General features: G+C 37.3%; 2 protein-coding genes across 3 annotated transcripts in view; one reads left to right on the top strand and one right to left on the bottom strand.

Annotated features, from left to right (window-relative positions):
• LOC135470092 (germinal-center associated nuclear protein-like) overlaps positions 1-12,754 on the bottom strand; it is a 31,247-nt gene extending 18,493 nt beyond the window's left edge. The window contains exons 1-6 of one of the 2 annotated variants that reach the window (XM_064748841.1): positions 12,672-12,754; positions 8,719-9,477; positions 3,951-4,040; positions 2,473-2,628; positions 1,686-1,840; positions 666-786 (exon numbers count right to left, since the gene is read on the bottom strand). In XM_064748841.1, coding sequence (XP_064604911.1) covers positions 666-786; positions 1,686-1,840; positions 2,473-2,628; positions 3,951-4,040; positions 8,719-9,430 — 1,234 coding nt within the window. In that variant the 5' untranslated portion in view covers positions 9,431-9,477; positions 12,672-12,754. The remainder of the gene's footprint in view (positions 1-665; positions 787-1,685; positions 1,841-2,472; positions 2,629-3,950; positions 4,041-8,718; positions 9,478-12,671) is intronic. The other variant, XM_064748842.1, reaches the window with a different exon arrangement.
• Positions 12,755-12,906: 152 nt separating this feature from the next.
• Positions 12,907-20,755, top strand: part of LOC135469605 (suppressor of tumorigenicity 7 protein homolog) — a 42,546-nt gene continuing 34,697 nt past the window's right edge. The window contains 1 exon segment of the mRNA XM_064748103.1: positions 12,907-13,057. Coding sequence (XP_064604173.1) covers positions 12,907-13,057 — 151 coding nt within the window.

Raw genomic sequence — 20,755 nt, 5'->3', positions numbered from 1 at the left:
GTCCAACCTTTAGTGGACAAATTATCTGGCTTGATAGCCAAAGGCTTTGATGGCATCTCAAGTTGTGTCTTCATGTTGTTTTGCTAAATTATGGCCTGTAACGAACTCATGGTTATGAAAGCCAAGTTGGCCTTTCTCGCCTCATACATTTTGTTCCTGTTGTTTCACTGGTGATTGCTAATGGCAGTGTGATTGTCAGAGTTTTTCATAAGATTGATAGAATTCAACCATCACCTCGCAATACCGTTGATGTAAAGTAAAACATTTAAATAATTTCAACTGAGCAATACACATTTAAACATTTACACGATTATTTACTTGAATAATACTTCACTGATATGACTTCATTTACTATATTTCCCTTATAGGCCAGCATTATGATGGGAGGGAAGAGGGCAGAGCCTGGGGGAAACCTATGACTATCTCCAGGTTGCTTTCTCACGCACGACAGTAGACAAGATTATGTAATGAAATAAACTGTACATTAGCCTCTGTTAGGGAGACATCAAAAAGGAATCACACTTGATTGAATTCATATTTCGAAAGTAAAATATGCAAATTTAAGCCCTTATTGTAAGACTTTTGTACAAGCGGAAAAGATTTCTCTTCAGCTACATTCAAGCAGATTACACGTGATCTCACAACCAAATTTAAAAAATACATACTTGTACCAATTTTACTTGATGCTGCAGTTCCTGTACTAGAGCCTTGGGACTTCCAGAATATATGCAAGCGTTGATTTGGTCTTATCATGTGGCCATTCTTATAGGCATTTTCAGCATCCTCCTGTGGGATAAACACAATCGTAGAGTGAAAAGTAATGTACTGTTGACTGATCTTTTTATCCAATGACAGGAAAGGCAGAAAAGATTCTTAAAAATGTGTTATTACAAATATCACGTATACATGTATGTATGCATGCCTTGGGATTTAGGTCGTACTTAGCAATTTTTCAGTCATATGACAAGGAGTCACTGAGTGTGTGAAAGTACACAGTGTCTTCTTGTGGCAGGGCGAGTTCATGCTGCTGCCACTGAAGGACACAGATATGTCACCCCATACAGTCTTTCATATGACCTTACCTATACAAATACAATGAACTGCAACACAACAACACAGTAAAACCTTTAGATATCCACTATCTGGAATGTTTTGTCATTTAAACACAAAGTGTTTTTATATTTAGATTTAAAGCATGGTTAAACTGGCTAAGTTCTGTTCCAACAAATTTTTAACAGAGAGGAGAGCCTTGACTCCAATCTGTGCATTTTATTTCTACATTAGATTACATGTATTTGGGAATTATGATAGTTAAAAAAAGACAGTATTTTCAAATCCTTTTACATGATGCATTTGTCTGATAGAAATATCTGAAATATAGTGTATATTTGAAGCAAACGACATTCTAGAGAAGAGCAAGCCTTTAACAAAATTCTTTACATACACTTCTGTATAGAGTGTCAACTGATAAGTACAGGTCCATGTATGCATCTACTTCTGATAATGGCCATAATAGTCTTAATCTTTTTGCATGCTATCATTGTTTTCATAGCATTCTTTGAAAATCACCGTGGCAATATCGCCATCCCACTTCAACATACAGAAGTAAAATGGTGTCAATGCTAAGTCTGATGACAACATACTTTGCATGCTAAGAAACATGCTCCTTGACTCATGTAACTTACATGATTTGTAAAATATACAATAGCAGACATCTTTGCCGGGTTTAAGAAAACCCTTTCAACGCTCCCATATTTGGAGAAATGTTTCTGAATTTCATATTTGGTCACAGTTGAAGGTACATCTCTGCACATAAGGCGCTTCATTTGAACATTCCCACCTGAAACCAAGAATTTCCAGTAATATAATTTCTGTACTGTACAGATGTTTTATTTGTTCACTGAATTCCTCATACAGGACCATTTGGACATCAAGTTCAATGAAAATGGAATAGATCGGAAGAAGAATATAATGTTGCCCAAAGACAGCTAAAGTCACTCTTAATGGTTTCATTTATTTATTTGAACAATGTTTGTAAAATGAGCGCCGATTATTTTTCCACACCCCATAATGAATCTCAGAATACTGTTTCAAAATACTGGTCACAGTGGTGGTTGAAAAGATCAAAGAATTGGGGATCTCAAGAATATTTCCCTTCAATGTGACCACGGCCAGCATTATTGTGAGCTCGAGGGAAACACACGACCATCTGCACATTGCTCCCAGACCTTCCTATGTACAAATGGAGTGAAAGTCAGCATGAGATGGATATGAATTCACAGCAACCTCACTTGTGAGAGGTTCCTGGGTCATTCTTCTGCGCTCCCATGCTAACCACCTAGCCACGGAGGGCAGTTTCCACTAATATTACCCTGAAACACCATGGTATTGGAATTTAGTAACTGAGACCTACGTGGGGCACAACTATCAAACCAGGAACATTTAGGACAACGTGGTACAAGGAACACACACCTCCTACAGACTTCCGTGTTTGACCAGTGCCAGCAACGGCTTGATTTTTAGTGCTGTCAAGCTCTTTTTTCTCCACTTTGCGATCAGTTTTTCCTGTAACTCCCGACAAGGCCTTGCTGAACATACTTCTGGCTGCTCCTGCTCCACCTCTGTCTGCTGAGAACAACAAAAGCAAACCAATAGCGTCACAAGTTTTCCCTATTCAGCAATTCATTTACAATGACTAAATATTCTCATTTTCAAATTTTATTTCACGGCATGTGTTTCACTCAAATGACAACTCTTTACTAAGCTTGCTTCCCTTTACTAGCGCAACGTAATGACCAAGGAGTCTCTCACCAATGCGGTCGCAGTGAGTTCAAGTCCAGCTCATGCTGGCTTCCTCTCTGGCCGTACGTGGGAAGGTCTGCCAGCAACCTGCGGATGGTTGTGGGTTTCCCCCCAGGCTGTGCCCGGTTTCCTCCCACCATAATGCTGGCCGCCGTCGTATACGTGAAATATTCTTGAGTATGGCGTAAAACACCAATCAGATAAATAGATAAATTACTTCCCTTTATGGCAGAAAAATGTATTCATTTTGATTGATGTTTAATACCATGCTCATAAATTTTCAATTAAACGATGAATAATGGCCAGCCTAATAGATAGTGGAAACTAGCAAGTCACAAGTACAACAACCAATGTAAGTCAATGGAGAATCTTGGAAAGAATGTTTTAATTTAATTTGAAAAATGTACTGTTCTTTTAACTAACCATGTAGTTGACCATAACTTGGTCTTGACTCTTGTTTTCAGCAAAAAGAAAAAAACATGTCCTAAGGCTGCAAATCTTTTTAAGACTAAATACTTGTAATATATAATTAAATCTGAACTGAACCCAGATAATAAGTCCTGAACTTACTATTAGAATAAAAACTGTTACTGATTATTCATGAAAGGCAGATTATAGTGCATAAAAATCCACACATCTTTTCACAATTGTCATGTTCATATGATAGTCACATACAAACGTACTACTTAATAATATTTATTTATTTATTTGATTGGTGTTTTACGCCATACTCAAGAATATTTCACTTATACGAGGGTGGCCAGCATTATGGTTGGAGGAAACCGGGCAGAGCCCGGGGGAAACCCACAACCATCCGCAGTTTGCTGACAGCAGCATGAGCTGGACTTGAACACACAGTGACCGCATTGGTGAGAGGCTTCTGGGTCATTACGCTGCGCTAGCGTGCTAACCGACTGAGCACTACTTAATAATAATAATAATAAAAATAAAAATAGTTTATTTTCAGAGATGGTGCAATTAGTATAGGATCAGGACCAGTCTTCCTTAATCCTCAAATAAGTTATTACAGAAGATTAAATTTTTAAAATTATTTTGTCTTTGGCAGGTGTTTTACCCACATGCTCTTGCCCCTGATATGTACACCATGCCATTTCTGGACATACTTGATAATGCATATCCATGATTACCTCTTCTGATCAACTGTCTTCTTCTTGGGCTTGTTTTCTCAGAAGCATCTTTTTGTGACTTTCCAAAAAGAATTTTTGTCTTTTCCTCACCTGTACAAATATTGAAAGAATGAAAGAGTATTATTGATGTAGATTTTACATCACTGTCATTCAATAAAACACAAAGTATATCATATAAATTTGGTCAAAACATGTACATAAACATACCGATGAATCTGATGTTCAGTAATCACATGTGTTCCAGAAAATTCAAAGAAGTATATTTATAACAAGCATTCAGACAATCCAAGTTCACCCTTCCTTGGGCCATTTTGAACAGGAATACATGTACAGGCTAGTTTAGGAGGAAGGGGTTGAGACGGGGTTTAAAGGACCTCTGGTTGCACAAATAACAAAGTTGGTGACATTGATGTGTATGTCAGAGGAGCTGATTACACAGAAATGCACCCTCTGTCTGAACAACTGGCAAAGAATTGTTCAAGTTTAAAAATCCACCACTGAACAAATAACAGGTTCTTCTACTGAATCAAGGTACAGTACTTTGCATACGTTGAAACTGTTTACTACAAACACTTGAAGTTGGAAGAGATTACATAAGTATATGCATACTGTGCCAATCCCATCCAAAAGTAAACCATCTTTAAATTAGCACAAAAGTTAGCTTTTTGTACGCTATCACAGAAATAGCACTGTGCACGTGGTGAAAGAAAATATTGCAATACGTCCATTCCATATGGAAGGTCAGTCAAGTTACACTCAAGGCCAAAATTAAAATGTCGTCTGGTTGATGTTACAAGAACTTTATAACACAAGAGGGTAGGTAGGTCACTTTTTTTGGGGGGGGGGGGGGGGGGGCTTTTTTTTTTTGCAGAAGGAAAGAACAATCGTAGAATCCTGTTCAAATGATTGATCACAAACTTCCTCAACACTGATCAGAACGCAGTACTAAATTATTTCACCCAATATTTGGCAATTCTCAGAATAAATATTCTTATCTTTATAATCAAAATAACAAGTAAACATTTGTTTAACATTTTTTGAATACTAAGGCACAATTAAAGTCAACAGTTTGTGCTAGCATTTTTAGGTCCTGCACAGACGGGGCAAGCATGTGAATATAAAACAAAAATCCTGTCCAGCTGATACTTCTGAGGGAGTGAAGTGGAACTTAGTAAAATCTATACTGTTGTTCTCGCTCAGATTATTTTTCTTCCCCTCTGACAAATGTTTTTTTTGGTTTTATAAGAAAACCGTGTGTCACATATCTTAACTTTCTACACCTGTTCATTACCAAATTGCTTGCTGGAGTATAATACTTTAACCATCTTTACCCATCTGCCACCCACTTTTTTAGTCATATTGGAGCAGTGTGGAAATCTAAACTGCATTGAAAATTGATATGCATGTACAAGACTACTGGGGGTATCAGGATTGAAAATTTTATGCATATAGGTCAAGAAATTTGGAAGTTCGGTATTGGTAATTTTAGTCATGTGATGACCTGTGGTTAAATTTTTGAAGAAACAAGATAGCAAGTAACTGTAGTTTGGCCTGCTGAAGACTACCGTGGTTTAAGTTTTTTCCTATGATGTATAGCTTTTCTTTAAATTGCAATTATAGCTCATTTCAGTGTCACTTTTCAAATGTCACCTGACTGGACACCATAAAAGCTATGAAGCTGAAAATTGGTCAGCAGATAGATCAACCACAGATCTTTATTTTTTTAACTGGTAGGACGGCACAACTATGACTGATAGTTTTGACATTAAAATGCGTTTGAAAACTTATTTTTTTTCATAGTCAGCTCGTAAAATAAATCTCGCAATATCTCCAAAAACGGTACAGGTAGAAAAAACAAACTTGACATTTTTAATAGCCAGAATATGAAGTAGCTTTTGACGTTTTGTACTTTTTGGCCAGTCATGTGATTCATCAGCCATTTCGAATTTTATTCATAAGCTTAAACCATCTTTTTCCATAAATCGGCTAATGATCTTAGAATGAAATTTCACATGCAACTTTTAGGCAGATCGCCGTAACCATATTGTACAAAAACTTTTTGTTTGGTATGCAAGCTTAAAAGCAGGTCAAGTCTAAAACTGATCAAAATGATTAAATAAACACACTGTCTAGTACTACTTGACTTCTGGATTACAACTCAGTAAGAATTATTGTTGTACTTTTTTTTTTAAGGTTATGGCCAAAAAACATAAAAAATATGACATGACATAAAAAAGCCCAGCGTACATGCAAACACATACGTAGACTGCATGAAACCTGTTCACTGTAGAGTGCTGGTTATAGGGCCTATATTCTAATTGCAGTGCCCAGAGAAATACTTTTTTTTCCTCTTTTCACTGTCTTTCACCGTTGCCTTAATGAACATCGCCACTAGCAGTAACTGGCTTAAATCCAGTTGATTCTTGCCAATCTTTGATCTCTTTTTTTTCTTTCTTCAATTACCATGAAATAATTAGGAATCTGACTACCAGTAATAGTAGCCTGGGGTTCAAATTCAGACTAACCATTTTTACTAAATTCATTTTGGATTTTAAATGTGGACACTATGGCTCATTTGTGGGAGATCGTGATTCCCAGTATTGCTGAAATAGTTTTGTTTTCGTTGAAAATACGAGATGTGGTTTCCACAAGGTGCATGCAATTCCCTCGTTCGGAGAATTTATTGTCTAATATGGATTATGTTTATTATTTTGCTCATATTAGACAAACCTGACGTCTTCAGAAGAGCACAGAACTAATAGATTTGAACGGCCTGTGGTAGAGAAAGTGGAAAGTTTTAACTATTTATTTATTCAATTGGTGTTTTACGCCATACTCAAAAATGTTTCACTTGTATGACCACTGCCAGCAGTTTCTTTTAATTTCTTTCACTATAACCCGAATGAACATCGCCCCTTGCAGTCACTGGTTCAAATCCAGCTGATTCCTGCCAATCTTTGTTCTCTTTTTTTTCTTCAATTACCATGAAATTATTAGGCACCAGACTACAAGTCCTGGGATTCAAATCCAGTCTACTCCTTACCCTTCTTTCTTTCTTTTCTTTTATTGACACATAATATTTAGCAGTCTCAGGTTCAAAGCCTACCATCAATGCTGAAATAACTCACAAATTAAATACGGTTGTTATTTAACATAATCCAGAATGACAAATGATGTGGATCGTACCCTGAAAGGCTGGGGCATGTTAATGTTGTAATCTTAATGTGACTGCATAAAGCAGGGTGGTGAACACAGGTCAAATTTTAACAAATTCATTTTGGATAAACAATGTGGTTCATAGGTGGGAGATTGTCATGGCAGACATTGCTAAAATACTTTTATTTTCATTTGGAGTGTTGCACGCAGTTCTAGTGTCCCGTTTTTGTGAAAGCTTTAAGAGCTGAAAAAGGAAAAGTTTTTAATGGATGATGTTAAAATTTGGTGATTTTAGGAATATGGTTATGAGGCAAATTTTGGCTGTTTAACTTTCGTCACATGACATGGCGTCCAATTTGGATTTTGATTAAAACCTTTAATACTCTTTTTCTCGAGAACAAATGAACAGATTCTTTTGAAATTTGATCTAATTGTAGAGTGATCCCAGGTAGAACAAGTTTGACAAAATCTTGGACGTGCATTGAAAACTTTTGAAGCTAGGCATTGGTCATCAAAGTTAAGATGTCATACACAGTGTCTAATTTTGATAAAGTTTTCATGTATTCTGGTGTATTTGGTGACACTGATTCCAAGTCTGGATTTTGCCTATCTATGTAACTTTTTGAGATATGGTAAAAAAACTTTTTTCAGTTACGTCATTCCAATGGCCTGTAACTCAAGAGCTACTGCAGCTAGAAATGTGAAGCTTGCACCAACTTGTAGCCCAAAATATGTCCTTTCGGCAATATGCCCATGGATTTGAGGTACGATCAACAGTACTCTCGCTAGATATGTTTAATTGACACCACCCTACTTCAGAAATAGAAATGTAAGCTTGTGCATTTAATGTAGACATTGGAGTATACATGTACAGACGCTGCATGTTTGCACGAAAGCCAGCCCTGTTCACAATGCATAATAGGTAATGCTCAACAATCCCGACGACATTCCCCCATACCCCCGTGCTATCCGGAATATAAATTCCAAGCCATGGTGAAATATACCAAATATTTCTATTCACATATGTGCCTTGAGTGTTTACGAGCCCAAAAATTTTAACACTTATTAGGCCAACTTCAACAGTTAAAAAATATCATGCTTTCCAGTTTCTTTTCATGTCTAAACCTTGCATGCCCTTAAGGAAGAGACAGGCTTTACGATGCCGCACAGAAAAGTAACTATGAAACCATACGTCATGGCTTTTTTGGCCCAACATACAGGTATATACATATTGAAACATACATGTACATGTATAATGTATGTTTCATTTGCATGCAGGCTAAAACATTTTTCACTTTTATGATGGCTGCCAGTTTTATAGGTGCCGGAAACCGAAAGGATAAACGACATTTGGCAAGTTACTGACAAACTTCCCCACATGTCCACGCTAGTCTGGTGAAAGGTACATGCAAGTGGTCTTCAACAAATACATGTCTTAGGCTGAACAAACCGCCACATAAGCACCAATGACAGCATACTGTCTCCAAAGTCTCACATGTTGTGAGAGTGGGGCAATCTACAATTTACCTGTCCATACTTTGTGTGTCCTAGTGACTGAAAAGCAAGTGCCTCTAACCCAATGTATTTTTATTAAAGGCTGTGTGTTTATTACCTTGAAAGTCATGTGGGTCTTTTAAGTATTCATCGCTCACAGCTGTAGAATCTACAGATGATTGTTGGGCTTTCTGCTCACGACCTCCTTTAGCCTTTTCACTTTTAAGCAAACTACCTGAATGTTCTCCAACCTCTTTCCCAAACAGCTGCCGGGGCTTTGATGAGCTTACACTTGAGGTACCGAATACTGGAGACACATTTGCAGGCGGTGGATTTCCAAACAATCCTTTAGGTTTAGGCTCTTTATCAAACACACTTTGCAAACTTTTAGAGGATGTTGTCTTGGATGAGGTGCCAGATGAAGTCTCGAATATGGCAGATACTGATCTAGACTCCCCTGCAGTACTGGTGCTACTGCTGAACAGCTTAGCTCCCCCAAAAACACTTCCACCACTGAAAGCTTGACTTTCCGGAGCTGAAGAAGTGAATTGCTTAAACAGATTTTGACCAGCTCCCGTTGAACTGTCCATCTGATTACTTCCTTGAGAAAAAAGCTTTCCATCACTTGAAGATGTGCCAAATAATCCAGTTCCTTTACTTGAGGGTGAAGAGGCAAACAGGTTTGAGGAATTGGCTTCCTTCACGTTTCCATCGGATGCCATACCAGATGACTGTTGGACGCCAAAAACATGCCCAAACCCTTGGCCAAATGTGGCTGAAGGCTGGCTGAAGACATTCTCCCTCGTCTGTCGCCCAAATGGTCCGCTCATATCTTTAAGTTCTTCAGTATGCTTTATCAGGTCCTCATTACATTAACCTGGAAGACATAATTACAGCACGAAGTGCTTTGATTAAATTCAATAAGAAAAGCCATGTACAGACAAAGGGTTGCCTGCACAGCTTAGTGGTTAGCAGGCTAGGGTGGCATAATGACCTAAGGCCTCTCACTAATGTGTTTGTATGAGTTCAAATATAGATTATGCTGGCTTTCTCTATGGTTGCAAGTGGGAATGTCTGCAGTAACCTGCGGATGGTTGTGGGTTTCCCCCAGGACCATAGGTTTAGCCACGCGAGTGTCAATATTCTGACAAAATTAACAATGTATCTTTGGCATCTCAGTCTGCAATACATATGGATGATCAGTATGCATAAGTGAAAACACTCTTTACTGTGCCTAAAGGGAGTGCAAGTGTCATCGGAGAATTCGCAATATCTGGCGGCTAAGACGTTTCTATATGATGCTCATAATGAACATTTTAGTAATGTTGTTATTTCAGTGTTTTTGACTTCACAACTCTGGAACTAATGAGAAGCTAATTTTGGAAAAACTCAGTCCATATAATGGGATAAACCACAGCTACCAAATTTAAACTCAGCAGCCAAATAACTCTAGGGTAGCTATAGGGTGGGATATAGCTCAGCGTCTGTGTCCAACTCTTTTTTTTTTCCTCTGTGAGTGTTGAGCAATGGTAGATTCAAGACTTTTCAAAGAAAAGACAACATATAATATAAACTTTTGAAGACAAGTGAAAACAGACCTTAACAGGCACAGGCACAGCCACTTCATAATGACATGATTGGTAGTTGTTTGTACAAATGAACTTATAGCTCTGAATTCTTACTAGGCCATTGAATATCCATGGCAGCTGTAAAGACAGGGTTGATACTTTTGTTAGTCAATAAGCCCTTCCCAGATGTTCACTCTGAAAAGCTGGTCCTTCAATAAATTGATGTCACTCTATAACATGTCAGCAACCTGATCCTAAAATCTCTCATAAAAATGAAGTCAGCCACTAAAGCCACATTAATTAATAAAGTAGTATTCCAGAGATGTTCTAAAAATATTTTAAAAATTCTACACCCGCTTATCAACAAAATAAATAGCAAACAATCATCACTACCTAACCACTCATTTGGTGATGCCATCTTGCCATGTTATAGCTATCTAGGGTGACACCACAAAACCTAGCTCTCCTGAATCATTGGTATTAAATAATGTGAAAATACAAACAAAAACACCGGATACCAAACCAGAAAGTATCAGCTCTTTTTCATGTTCAAAGGGCCAATGTTTCTTTTAGTTTTTTATCATTCGGTCAAGGCGATGTTAGCGGACGCAAGCGTTATGCTTTAGCCACCCTTCTCGTCCTGCATGGTTGTAGGCATTTGGCCTAGTTGACCGTACCGACTTCCCGGAATTTACCAAACATAACATGACCTTCATATTGATCAGATTCTTTCATTCAGATTTTGGGAAGATATTTTCATAATAAATCTGAATTTGCTAAGGAAAAATAATGTGGTCACAATATATTTCTTCAAGCTATGACTCTCCCAAGGCGGTTTTCTTGCCAGTTCACCCCGACAGGTTACTGCAGTATCCTGCACGATAGTTACGTGATGTGACACAAACAGCCTTTCTCAGTTCCCTGATCATAAATGTATGGTTCAATCAGTTTAACACTAACCGCAAAATCCAATTTACTGTATTGATATCTGCTTATGCACTATAAGAAACAAAAAAAAACTTTGAAAAATTTAAAGAATTTTTTACATATTTTTCTGTGATAACAGTGTCCTATATCATTTTTTCTGTGAATATGTAGTGTGAGACTTTATGTTCACTTTAAGAGAAAAAACAGTAGATAAATGTATATATATATATGTACTGATAAAGGGTCACATTTAAAATTCAAAAATGTCACTTCAAATTTTTGCAATGTAGGTAACCAAAATATCGCAGTTTAAAGTGACCCTAAACACCCACAAAGGGAAGATCAAAGGAGTCACCATGCTCTCAGTTTTAACCAATCAAGGACAAAATATTTCCACCAGCCGAGAAGACTTCCATTCCACAGACAACTGCGATGTCACCCGTTTCCAGTTTACCATTTTGCGATATAGAAGTAGTGCTAAATCAGCTGTTTTCCTCCTATTGTGAGACAATTCTGGTATATCTGTAAGCCATTTATAATGAGAAAATGATAGTGGAACGGTGGCATTATTCCCCGATATCTCAACCAAGAGGCCACAATGCAGGGCCTTCAGTTATAATAATAATCAGATGGACTATACTTCACATGACAAAGGAGTGTATCGCCTCTAAAACTGAAGAGCTTAGGGTATGGATGACATGACATTGTGTTCCTTGTTTCTCCAAAATGACATAACCCATGGGCTCATAAGAATTCCAGATTAAAACGTGATTTACACAGTTGCCAAGCACCTAATAAAAACAAATGCCTATACCCATTTAGGTCTGTGTGGACCTCTCCTCTCAAATAACTTTGCCTATATTTTTTGTTGGGTTTTCTTCAACAATCTTAGATAAACCAGAAACATGATGTCACATCAATCATATTCATTCCCGACAAGGTAAACTATTTCAAAATAAACTGGTAATCAGACTCTTTTTATCAAATTCAATGAGGCCGACCTGTCCATGAAAAAAACAACTTTGTCATGATTTATAACTCTGGAGAAGGCAAACTTGCTGCTGACCAAGCAACAGCCATTCTGAAATTGAAAAAAAAAAATGTAAAATTATTAGCATTGTGGAATATATGTTGGATGTTACATGCGATCTAAGAGCTAAGATCCATAGTTGACACCTGTTTTGGAGTAAAGACATTATTTAGAAAGATTTATCTGACATGGCGGGAAATTGTGTATGCTGTACCATAGGTTGCCACTTCGGCTGATATTCCACCAGCCCAGTATAAAGAGAGGAGTTGAAATCGCTACCTTGGGCTGCAGACAAACATACAGGCTGCATTTAGGCTGAATTCCAACCTGTGGCCTTTATGAATGTCAATGCTGCGGCTCGCTACCTAGTAATAAGCATGTCATGGACGTTCAGTTGTGAAACTGGAAGTGACATCAGGTTTATAAAGGGTCCAATTTTCGAATCCAGTCGTGCAAGGATTTATTTCGCACCAAACTTTTGGCGTTTTGGTTTCATATTACATAACTAAATGAGAAAGGAGGAAACTCACGCTGACACATACAAACCTTTAACAACGAACAAACCCCACAGGCTTTTCATGAGATTCAACTTCGTTTGTGTTCATGCGCGCTAACTTTTCCGTTTTGGCCTCCGCACTCAATATTATTTTCAAATGGTATAAATTTTCACAGATAGTTGATTGCCATAGATATCAACTGTGAAAAAAAGATAAATAAAAATATTTTATTTTGGCCAAATTTTATTAACGTTTCCGGTTGACAACTTCACGCATTTGAGAAGATGGCGGGTTTCATGTCAAGAGGTTTCGACAAGGTGAAGACGTGGATAGCATGGTCGTGGACGTACCTATGGGCTGTTTGGTTTGCCCTTGTCATCTTCGTCGTTTACGTTCTGAGAGGCCCCCTTAAACTGAGCGAGAACTTTTCTTACGGTAAGCGCTTTACGTTTCCCGTAGATTTCAAGAACAAAAGTAGCACTCTGGGATGTTTACAACAACAACGTGTTGCAGAAAGAGCACGTAGACAACCACTAGTTCAGTGTCACGCTTGTAGTGTATTATTTGTGCGGGCTGAGTAAGCTGAATTGTTGACAGCTGACAACTGCTGTGATTTAGGTTTTTAACTTTGGTGACGATGAACATAGCAGTTTATTTGTAGAACAACATAATTTGAGATGAGATCGCAATGAAAGGTGCACAGCGCTCCATTAATGTTGTGCTCTGAGTGTTCCCAAAATGTATTCTTAGTAAAACGCACATATTGTTTGGTCATTGGCCAGTCCATCTAGAGAGACATTCATCGTAACACTGAGTCCATCACCGCATCTCAAGCAAGTCGCAGCACACCTGTGCAGTCCAACTCTATGGACACTGTAGGAACTCCAACTCACAACTCAAACGTCATTCCCCTGGGGATTGTTTGTTTAATCTTGAAGACTAACCTCTTAAGTCCCTATCAGCACAGGTTCAATGGATATATCACAGTTTTCTTGACATGTTAACCAGAGCTTCGACAGGCATCCTACAAGCAGCTTGTAGCGGCCTGGTTCAAAGTTAACAACCAGAGCTTCGATAGGCATCCTACAACCAGCTTGTAACAGCCATGTTGAACCGGGCCACAACCAGGGTGCATCGAAAACCTGGATCTGCTTGTCATATATGAGCGGAAATCTAAACCACGCAAGCACCATCCATAGTATGTTGAGGCTGTCATCACAGCCCCTAGCTTTGAGGATCACTCAGGGATATCACTTTGGGCTTCGTCTCTGTGCAGACGAAAAGATAAGGAACATACTTGTCTACAAACTTAAGGCTTTTGAGTCGTATTAGAGAGATGATTTTGTCTGCCACTCAGTTGCATCAGATTTTTATATGGGGCACAATCAGACGGTGGTTTGGTGCTATCCTTGGCCGAACAAAATTTTCTCTAAATGTCAGAGCAATCTAGGACAAGTGCTTGACAGATTTATTGTGTGGCAGTATGGAGGTTATGCACTACAAGGCAGTGGTGTACACTTATAGATGCAGGGCTTGAAATTTCCACGTATCTACTTGCCAGTGTTTTTGCCAGTGACAGGCAGAATATAAACTTACCTGTGGTAGTAAATCACATCTGAACAAATTTGCATCATGCCCTGTTAAAAGTTTTTATTACCACATTAAAAAACCTGGTTCAAAAGTTTTTTTTACAGTAGGTACTCATTCATTCATTAGCCTTTTTATGTACCTATAAGCCCACCAATGATTTGGGAAATCTGTTTAAAAATATATTATCAACAGGAGACATACAAGGTGTGAAATTCTGTAATATTTTAATCATGCTTTTTGTTGTTTGTTGTCTGGTAGTAATTTCTAAAACCAATACATTTAGTGAGTGTTGTGCACGACGTCTTGATATTTGTAATCCACATACACTTTGCATAGTTTGTCTCACTGTAAATGTTCAACTGAGGCGTTTGTCAAAATATTTCAGCTTAATTGAAGTCCGAATGAACTGAGTGAGATTTCCAAGGGCTGGGTTTTGAGGTACCAGGTAATGCATCATTTGTAGCTTTTGGGAATACCTTTAGAGTGATTAGTAGATAAATACACGTAGGAATTTGACAATGCTTCTCTTTAATTTAGACATTTATTAAGACATTGAAAAACTCCTCAGTTGTATGGTTTTGCGAATGCAAATGACTTTGCAGAGCCTTGCACGTCCCAGACCTGCAGGTGCTAGATGAAATCTACAAGGTTTGTATTCTTGGCGAGGAACTGGCAAATCATGCCTTTCATCTTTTCAGTTGGATCTAACCACTTGAACTTTGTTTTTTGAGCGAACGTTCTTTATATATTTTCTGTGAAATTACCAATGCCATTCCTAGCAATATGTACTCCTCAGTGCTAGATATTCTCTCAAGGTCGCCTGGTACGTATATCAGTGGGCTTTGAAGGAATTTGTATGATAAAGTTTAAAGTCCCGTTTAGCAAATTTAGAGACACATACTCATGAATATAAATGTACTACTATCTTTTTCTTGAAATGCCCGTGATAACGTGTTACCAACTATCTTTTTAGAATTAATCTAAAAAGAGTGTAGCCATGTTCACAAAGTAGTCATGTGGTCTGTAATAAATGGAATGTCTGCCTTCAAATCAGACACGCATGCTGTATTGTCTTGGGTGTTTTATCCACATGTAAGGCAGCATTATTAGTTCAGCGATCAAACGGCATCATCATCCATGTACCATTCTTGTATTGGCCCCTTACATGAGTGGGGAGGAAGACAAGTGGTCGGTAGATTCAAGACAGCTCTGCGGATATGGTGCCTAATGCAGTGGAGTGGTGAATGCTTCTCTGTAAAATAATACAACACAACCATCCAGTAGACTTATACTCTAGATGGGCCAGTTGGCACGGTGATGTCACCCGCAAGGAGACTTCTTTGATCTACCCACTTACTTTCAATGTGCTCAAGTAGCGAGTGTCTGTAATTATTGAGAAGGTATGGTAACCAGGTAGAGGCTGTGTTTTTTGTTGTAATCTCCACTCTCTACAACATGTCAGTGCACACACTTGCAATAACACAGCACAGTGAAATTTCAACGTTGGCATTCTGAGAACGTACTTCCGTTTTGCAGTTGAATGCGATGCTTTCATGGTTGTTAAGTGATGTTGGAGCGCTTTTGACAGATTATAAAGGCCTTTCAGCAAAGGCTAACAGAAATCCTCAAGCTTCGTAGTCTAAACCAGCTGCTACAAAAAAGAAATATAACTGCAAGTGACAAAGGCATTTTGTAGAATCTCGGATAATAATGTTTCTGTGGGCAACTGAAGACATTGAACCAACATAAATACATTGTGTGCTCCATGACAAAGTCCTATAATAACCCAATAAATTGTATTTCCCAATATCAAGGAAGAATTACAGTCATGTTGGATAATTAAAAAAAAAAGTTTATAGTAAGGATTTAGGCAGCATTCTTATGGACAATATACCAGCATGAATTCATAGTTTACAAGGGCAGATCTTTTTTTTTCGTGTCCAACTTTGTTATTTTGGAATCCTTATGCAATGTGAGTTTTGGTGCAAAAAACATTTTGGACAAGTGGAAATATTTCAAGGCAACCAGTATTAGGATTTTGGTTGTTCTCAACAGAAAAAGTTACACCACTGAAATATTGTCCTAATATAGTTCTCAAATATTTACTTTCAACTCTACACATATCTTTGAAGTTCTCAATGTTAAAGGTATCACTTAGGATCCAGTTTCTGTCACATGCAAACTTGTCATTTCGTAAAGAGAGGAGCCAATGCAATAAAATGCAAACTTGGATCATTATAGTAAGAACCTTCATTTTACATGTGTTCATACATCATCTTTATATTTTTAATGGACTTGTGTGCAAAGAATGAAGAAGGGCAATTTGTACAGGTATAATTCAGTGGAGACAGGCCACCTAAGAAAGGTAAAAATTTTATAAACATTTAGAGACTGTAGGTGTACGTATGCTATTACTGAGTGCGAACTCTGACATTAACCCTGATGATATCTCTGACGGTAGGTTTGACAAAATATTCCACTGATGATGGTCCCAAACTAACATCAGAGTGAGCGCCTCTTAAAAGTCTGATCGTAATCACAATCATGAATTTTATGGTTTACAAATGGAGAATCTTCAGAGAAGCCTTTAAATTGTTAACCACTGTTATACCGTTCATAAATTCAGCACTGTCTGTAGCCTGGTCATATTTTTAATCCTATCTTTTACATCATATCTTCCTATTTTAACGAAAGAATTTAACATTTATTTACTGAGCCTGGGTGCAAAATAACAGTAAAACATGGAGCTACATGTACGACAGAAAACATGCATAGATCTTATCCTATGAATAGCTCATGGTGGCTTCCTCTCCGGCCATAAGAGGAAAGGTCTTGCAGCAACCTGCGGATGGTCGTGGTTTTGCCCGGTTTCCTCCCACCATAATGCTGGTCGCCGTCGTATAAGTGAAATATTCTTGAGTACGGCGTAAAACACCGATCAAATAAATAAATAAATAAATATCCTATGAATTCTAAAATATTATACAAAATATGTAAAAGGGAGGTAACTCCGGCTGTGCTGGACAGTGGAAAGTGAGAAATTGTGATGACCAAACCTTATGAGTAGTAAGGTCGCCACCAGTTACCAGTTCGTTATTTATTATTTATTTGTGATGTAGACTAACAACATCTATTTTCCCATGTGCATATATTTGTACAATATTTCACGAGATGAATAACTATAGCACAAATGTCATGCGAAAATATTCCCTGTAGCCCATACTTGAGGAAGTATAGCAATTATGATAATAACAGAATTATGATTGTTGTTATTTCTTGCCTTTGTCTGTTGTTGGTGTAAAAATTTTCTGATGTAATCTTTTCCCACTGGTTCCATTTTGGTTTTTAGTCTAGAGGTTGTCAACTTTCAGTAGTAATAACATACAAGTATTTACATTTAAACTGTTCTTCCCAAAGCCTTCACACATATAATAGTACAGTAAACCTCTTACTTGTTCGCCAGTGTCATATCAAAATATATAACAGATAAACAGCGTGTCCTGTATTCTGTAAGTTTGGAAAGTTTAACAAGCTTAGACTTTATGAGGTGCCTGTAATAATGCATCAAAGGAAGTATGAGTGAAAATTTTATTCTTGTTCCGGGATCCCGTAACTGTCCCACACAGGGTTCTGGGAAGCTACCCATTACTGACTCTTTCCTGTACCAACTGTTAGCTAGAGGTCTCTATGCAGCGCACAAACCAAGTGAGTGGTAGGTGGCTCCTTTTCAATTATATCTACAACCTGTGCCTGTTGAACATAGATACATGATGATGTAGATTTAATTTGCATGGTTTCCTTTACTTAAAAACCTAAAATTTCTGTCAGAAAAGTGATAAAAATAAGATGTTGGTTCAGTCCCTGTGTCTGATAGGTAATCCTCCACTTTCACCAGCCACACTGCTTTGGGTCTTGATGTCAGTAAATGATTGAGATGGTGTTTATGGTATAAACCGGACTACCTTTGAACCCTGAAAGTGAAATATCCTTGAGTATGGTGGTAAATCCCAATTAAATGAATAAATACAGACATCTGTGTAACAACTTACAAATGAAAACACTTCCCAGGTGAAAGATACTATCTGACTAAGGGAGATAACTTTTCAGGAACCTGTACAACACTAATATTAGCAATGGAGCAAAGCAAAATTATGCAGGGATTTGGATTGTCCATTAAGAAGCATGCATCTTTCAGCTGACCTGAATTTTATTGGGTGCTGGGAGAAGCCAGCTATGTAAATGCGTATCGGCCCCTTTACCTGCTTATTTTGTATTCACAATGCTCGAGAAATGTATGGAAAGGTACATACAGCCACCTACAATAACACACAAGTGCAGTACACGATCTAAAATTTGGAATTGCAGCTGGTATAGAAATATTAATTCTTGTGATGCATTTGATTGCGATAAATTTTATGGATCCAGTTATTAAACCAATTTCCTATAAATAATAATGCTATTATGCATTTTATTTTTTTATTTACCATGGTGGAATTTTTAATATAAGAAGGTTTCTGGTGTCAAATACAGTTTCGTTGTTCTGCTCAAAAGCTGCATACTTCTAGTTAATTGTCAAATGAATTTTTTTTTCTTATGCACATGGCACAACAGGAGAAGCACAACATCGGGTAACACTTGACACCTGGCACTGCTTCATAATTTTTTTTTCAATAGGTTCGCGCAGAGCTATGCCAGTTAAAAGGATGAGGAAAAACAGAGCCGTGACAGCACTCCTTAACCCCAAGGTTCTAAGGCGTTAAAACTGGTACAGTTATAGCTTGCAGTTGCCCAAATGATTATGACTAAAAAAAAAAAAATTTCGAGACTTGATAATTTTTTTCAGGAAGAGGTTTCATATTTTTGAGCTTAAGTGGAGTCATACATTTAAGCTGTTATTACCCTAAATGTTCTAATGTTGCATCCATAACCAAGTTACTCATTTATTCAGACTCTGAGAGTTTTATTTATTTAAATAAGGTGTTTTGAACTTTTGTGACCAAAATTTTAAGTCATTTAGGGTATTTAAAAGTGCATAACAGCTACATGTATGTCAGACATACAAATTAATAAGTTTGCACTCTGTTTGGTATTTTATTCACACGGGTAACTCACAATGGGATATTTTTGTAATGGGTTGCCATAAAAATCATTAATGGATAGGCCGATGTATTTATCTCTTGTGAACACAGTGTTTCCAGAACCATACACTGGGAAATAATTTTTCCAATCCTTTCACATATTCAGGTTGACTGTGGAGACTGTCCATGTTCGGGAAAGGTTTTACACAGGTGACACTATTTTCGATTTGTTTAATAGTGTCCTTGACAATGCCGTTATTCCTTTTATGAGAGTCATTGGCCTACATGTGTAAAATAAAATATATATATTTTACAATTTTCCAGATTATACATGTATATTAGAAGTATTGTGGTTTTCAGGTTTTAAATGATGTTTGTTGTTTTTTGCTGATTTTGAAGATCTCATTACATTGAAAACCATTCACTCTCTATTGCTTTGAACATGTTCTCGCCACAGTATGGCTTCAATATTGCCAATGTGGCATTAGACCTTATTCATTCATTCATTTATTGAGTCATTCATTCTGGTCCTTGTGGTTTGGGGACCTTATTTTGAATAGCTGCAGAGCTGAGGGATTGTGGTTAGTACAACTTTATGTTTGTATTCCAATTCAGTAGTGCATAAAGTTTAATCTTAGATTATGGTAAGAAGAATGAAATCAGTCTTTACAAAATGAAGTTTATGGTGATTATTTACTTGTACATGTATTTCATCATGTCAACAAAGAGGATGAATGACCAAAAAGTTTACCTGGTTATCTCCTGGTATTTTCCATGACTTAACTTTCATTTTCTTTTATTGACTTTGAACATGATGCATTTTTGCATCATGCTGGAAGAGCTTTCACAGTCTTAATCTTTGAATATTCTGTTAATATTGATCTTTGAATGTGCCGTGTGGCCTTCTTAATTTTTTAATGTACCTTGGGTCAATCTTATTCTTTAAATTTGTCCTGCATGAATCTGAATCTTCTTATGCACCATGCATAAATCATTAAATGTGCCTTTTATAAATCCTAATCTTTGAATATACCATGTATGAACCTAAATGGATTAACCCTGTTTAGTAGAGTGGGTCATTTGTCTGTGTTGTTTTTATTACTCCTTTGGAGACGTGTCTTATATACAGCTTGTATTGATCTCAGGTTTACATGTACGTGTAGAGCACAATAACATGAGGCGGATGTTTCATTGTTGATGTCCAATGTGCATATTAATTACCGTCAATTACAAAATTCATAACTTCACGTCTCTTTTTTTTTGTGTGTGTGTTAGAATCCATGTTAAAGAGGCTATGCCAAAGATTTTGGGCCAAAAAATCTTATGAGTAACCTAAATAAGTTCTGTATTTACCAACAATAGCTCAGATTATTTCTAAATTTTCACTAAATATCAGAATCATTCCTGTAATATTTAAAGTGTTAAAATGATTCTGAAGTTTGAAAAAACTTATAATGCGACTCGC

This window comes from Liolophura sinensis, chromosome 7 (assembly GCF_032854445.1).
Source record: "Liolophura sinensis isolate JHLJ2023 chromosome 7, CUHK_Ljap_v2, whole genome shotgun sequence".
In the NCBI taxonomy this organism is placed as follows: Eukaryota; Metazoa; Mollusca; class Polyplacophora; order Chitonida; family Chitonidae; genus Liolophura; species Liolophura sinensis.
This window is presented reverse-complemented; position numbering and strand designations above follow the sequence as displayed.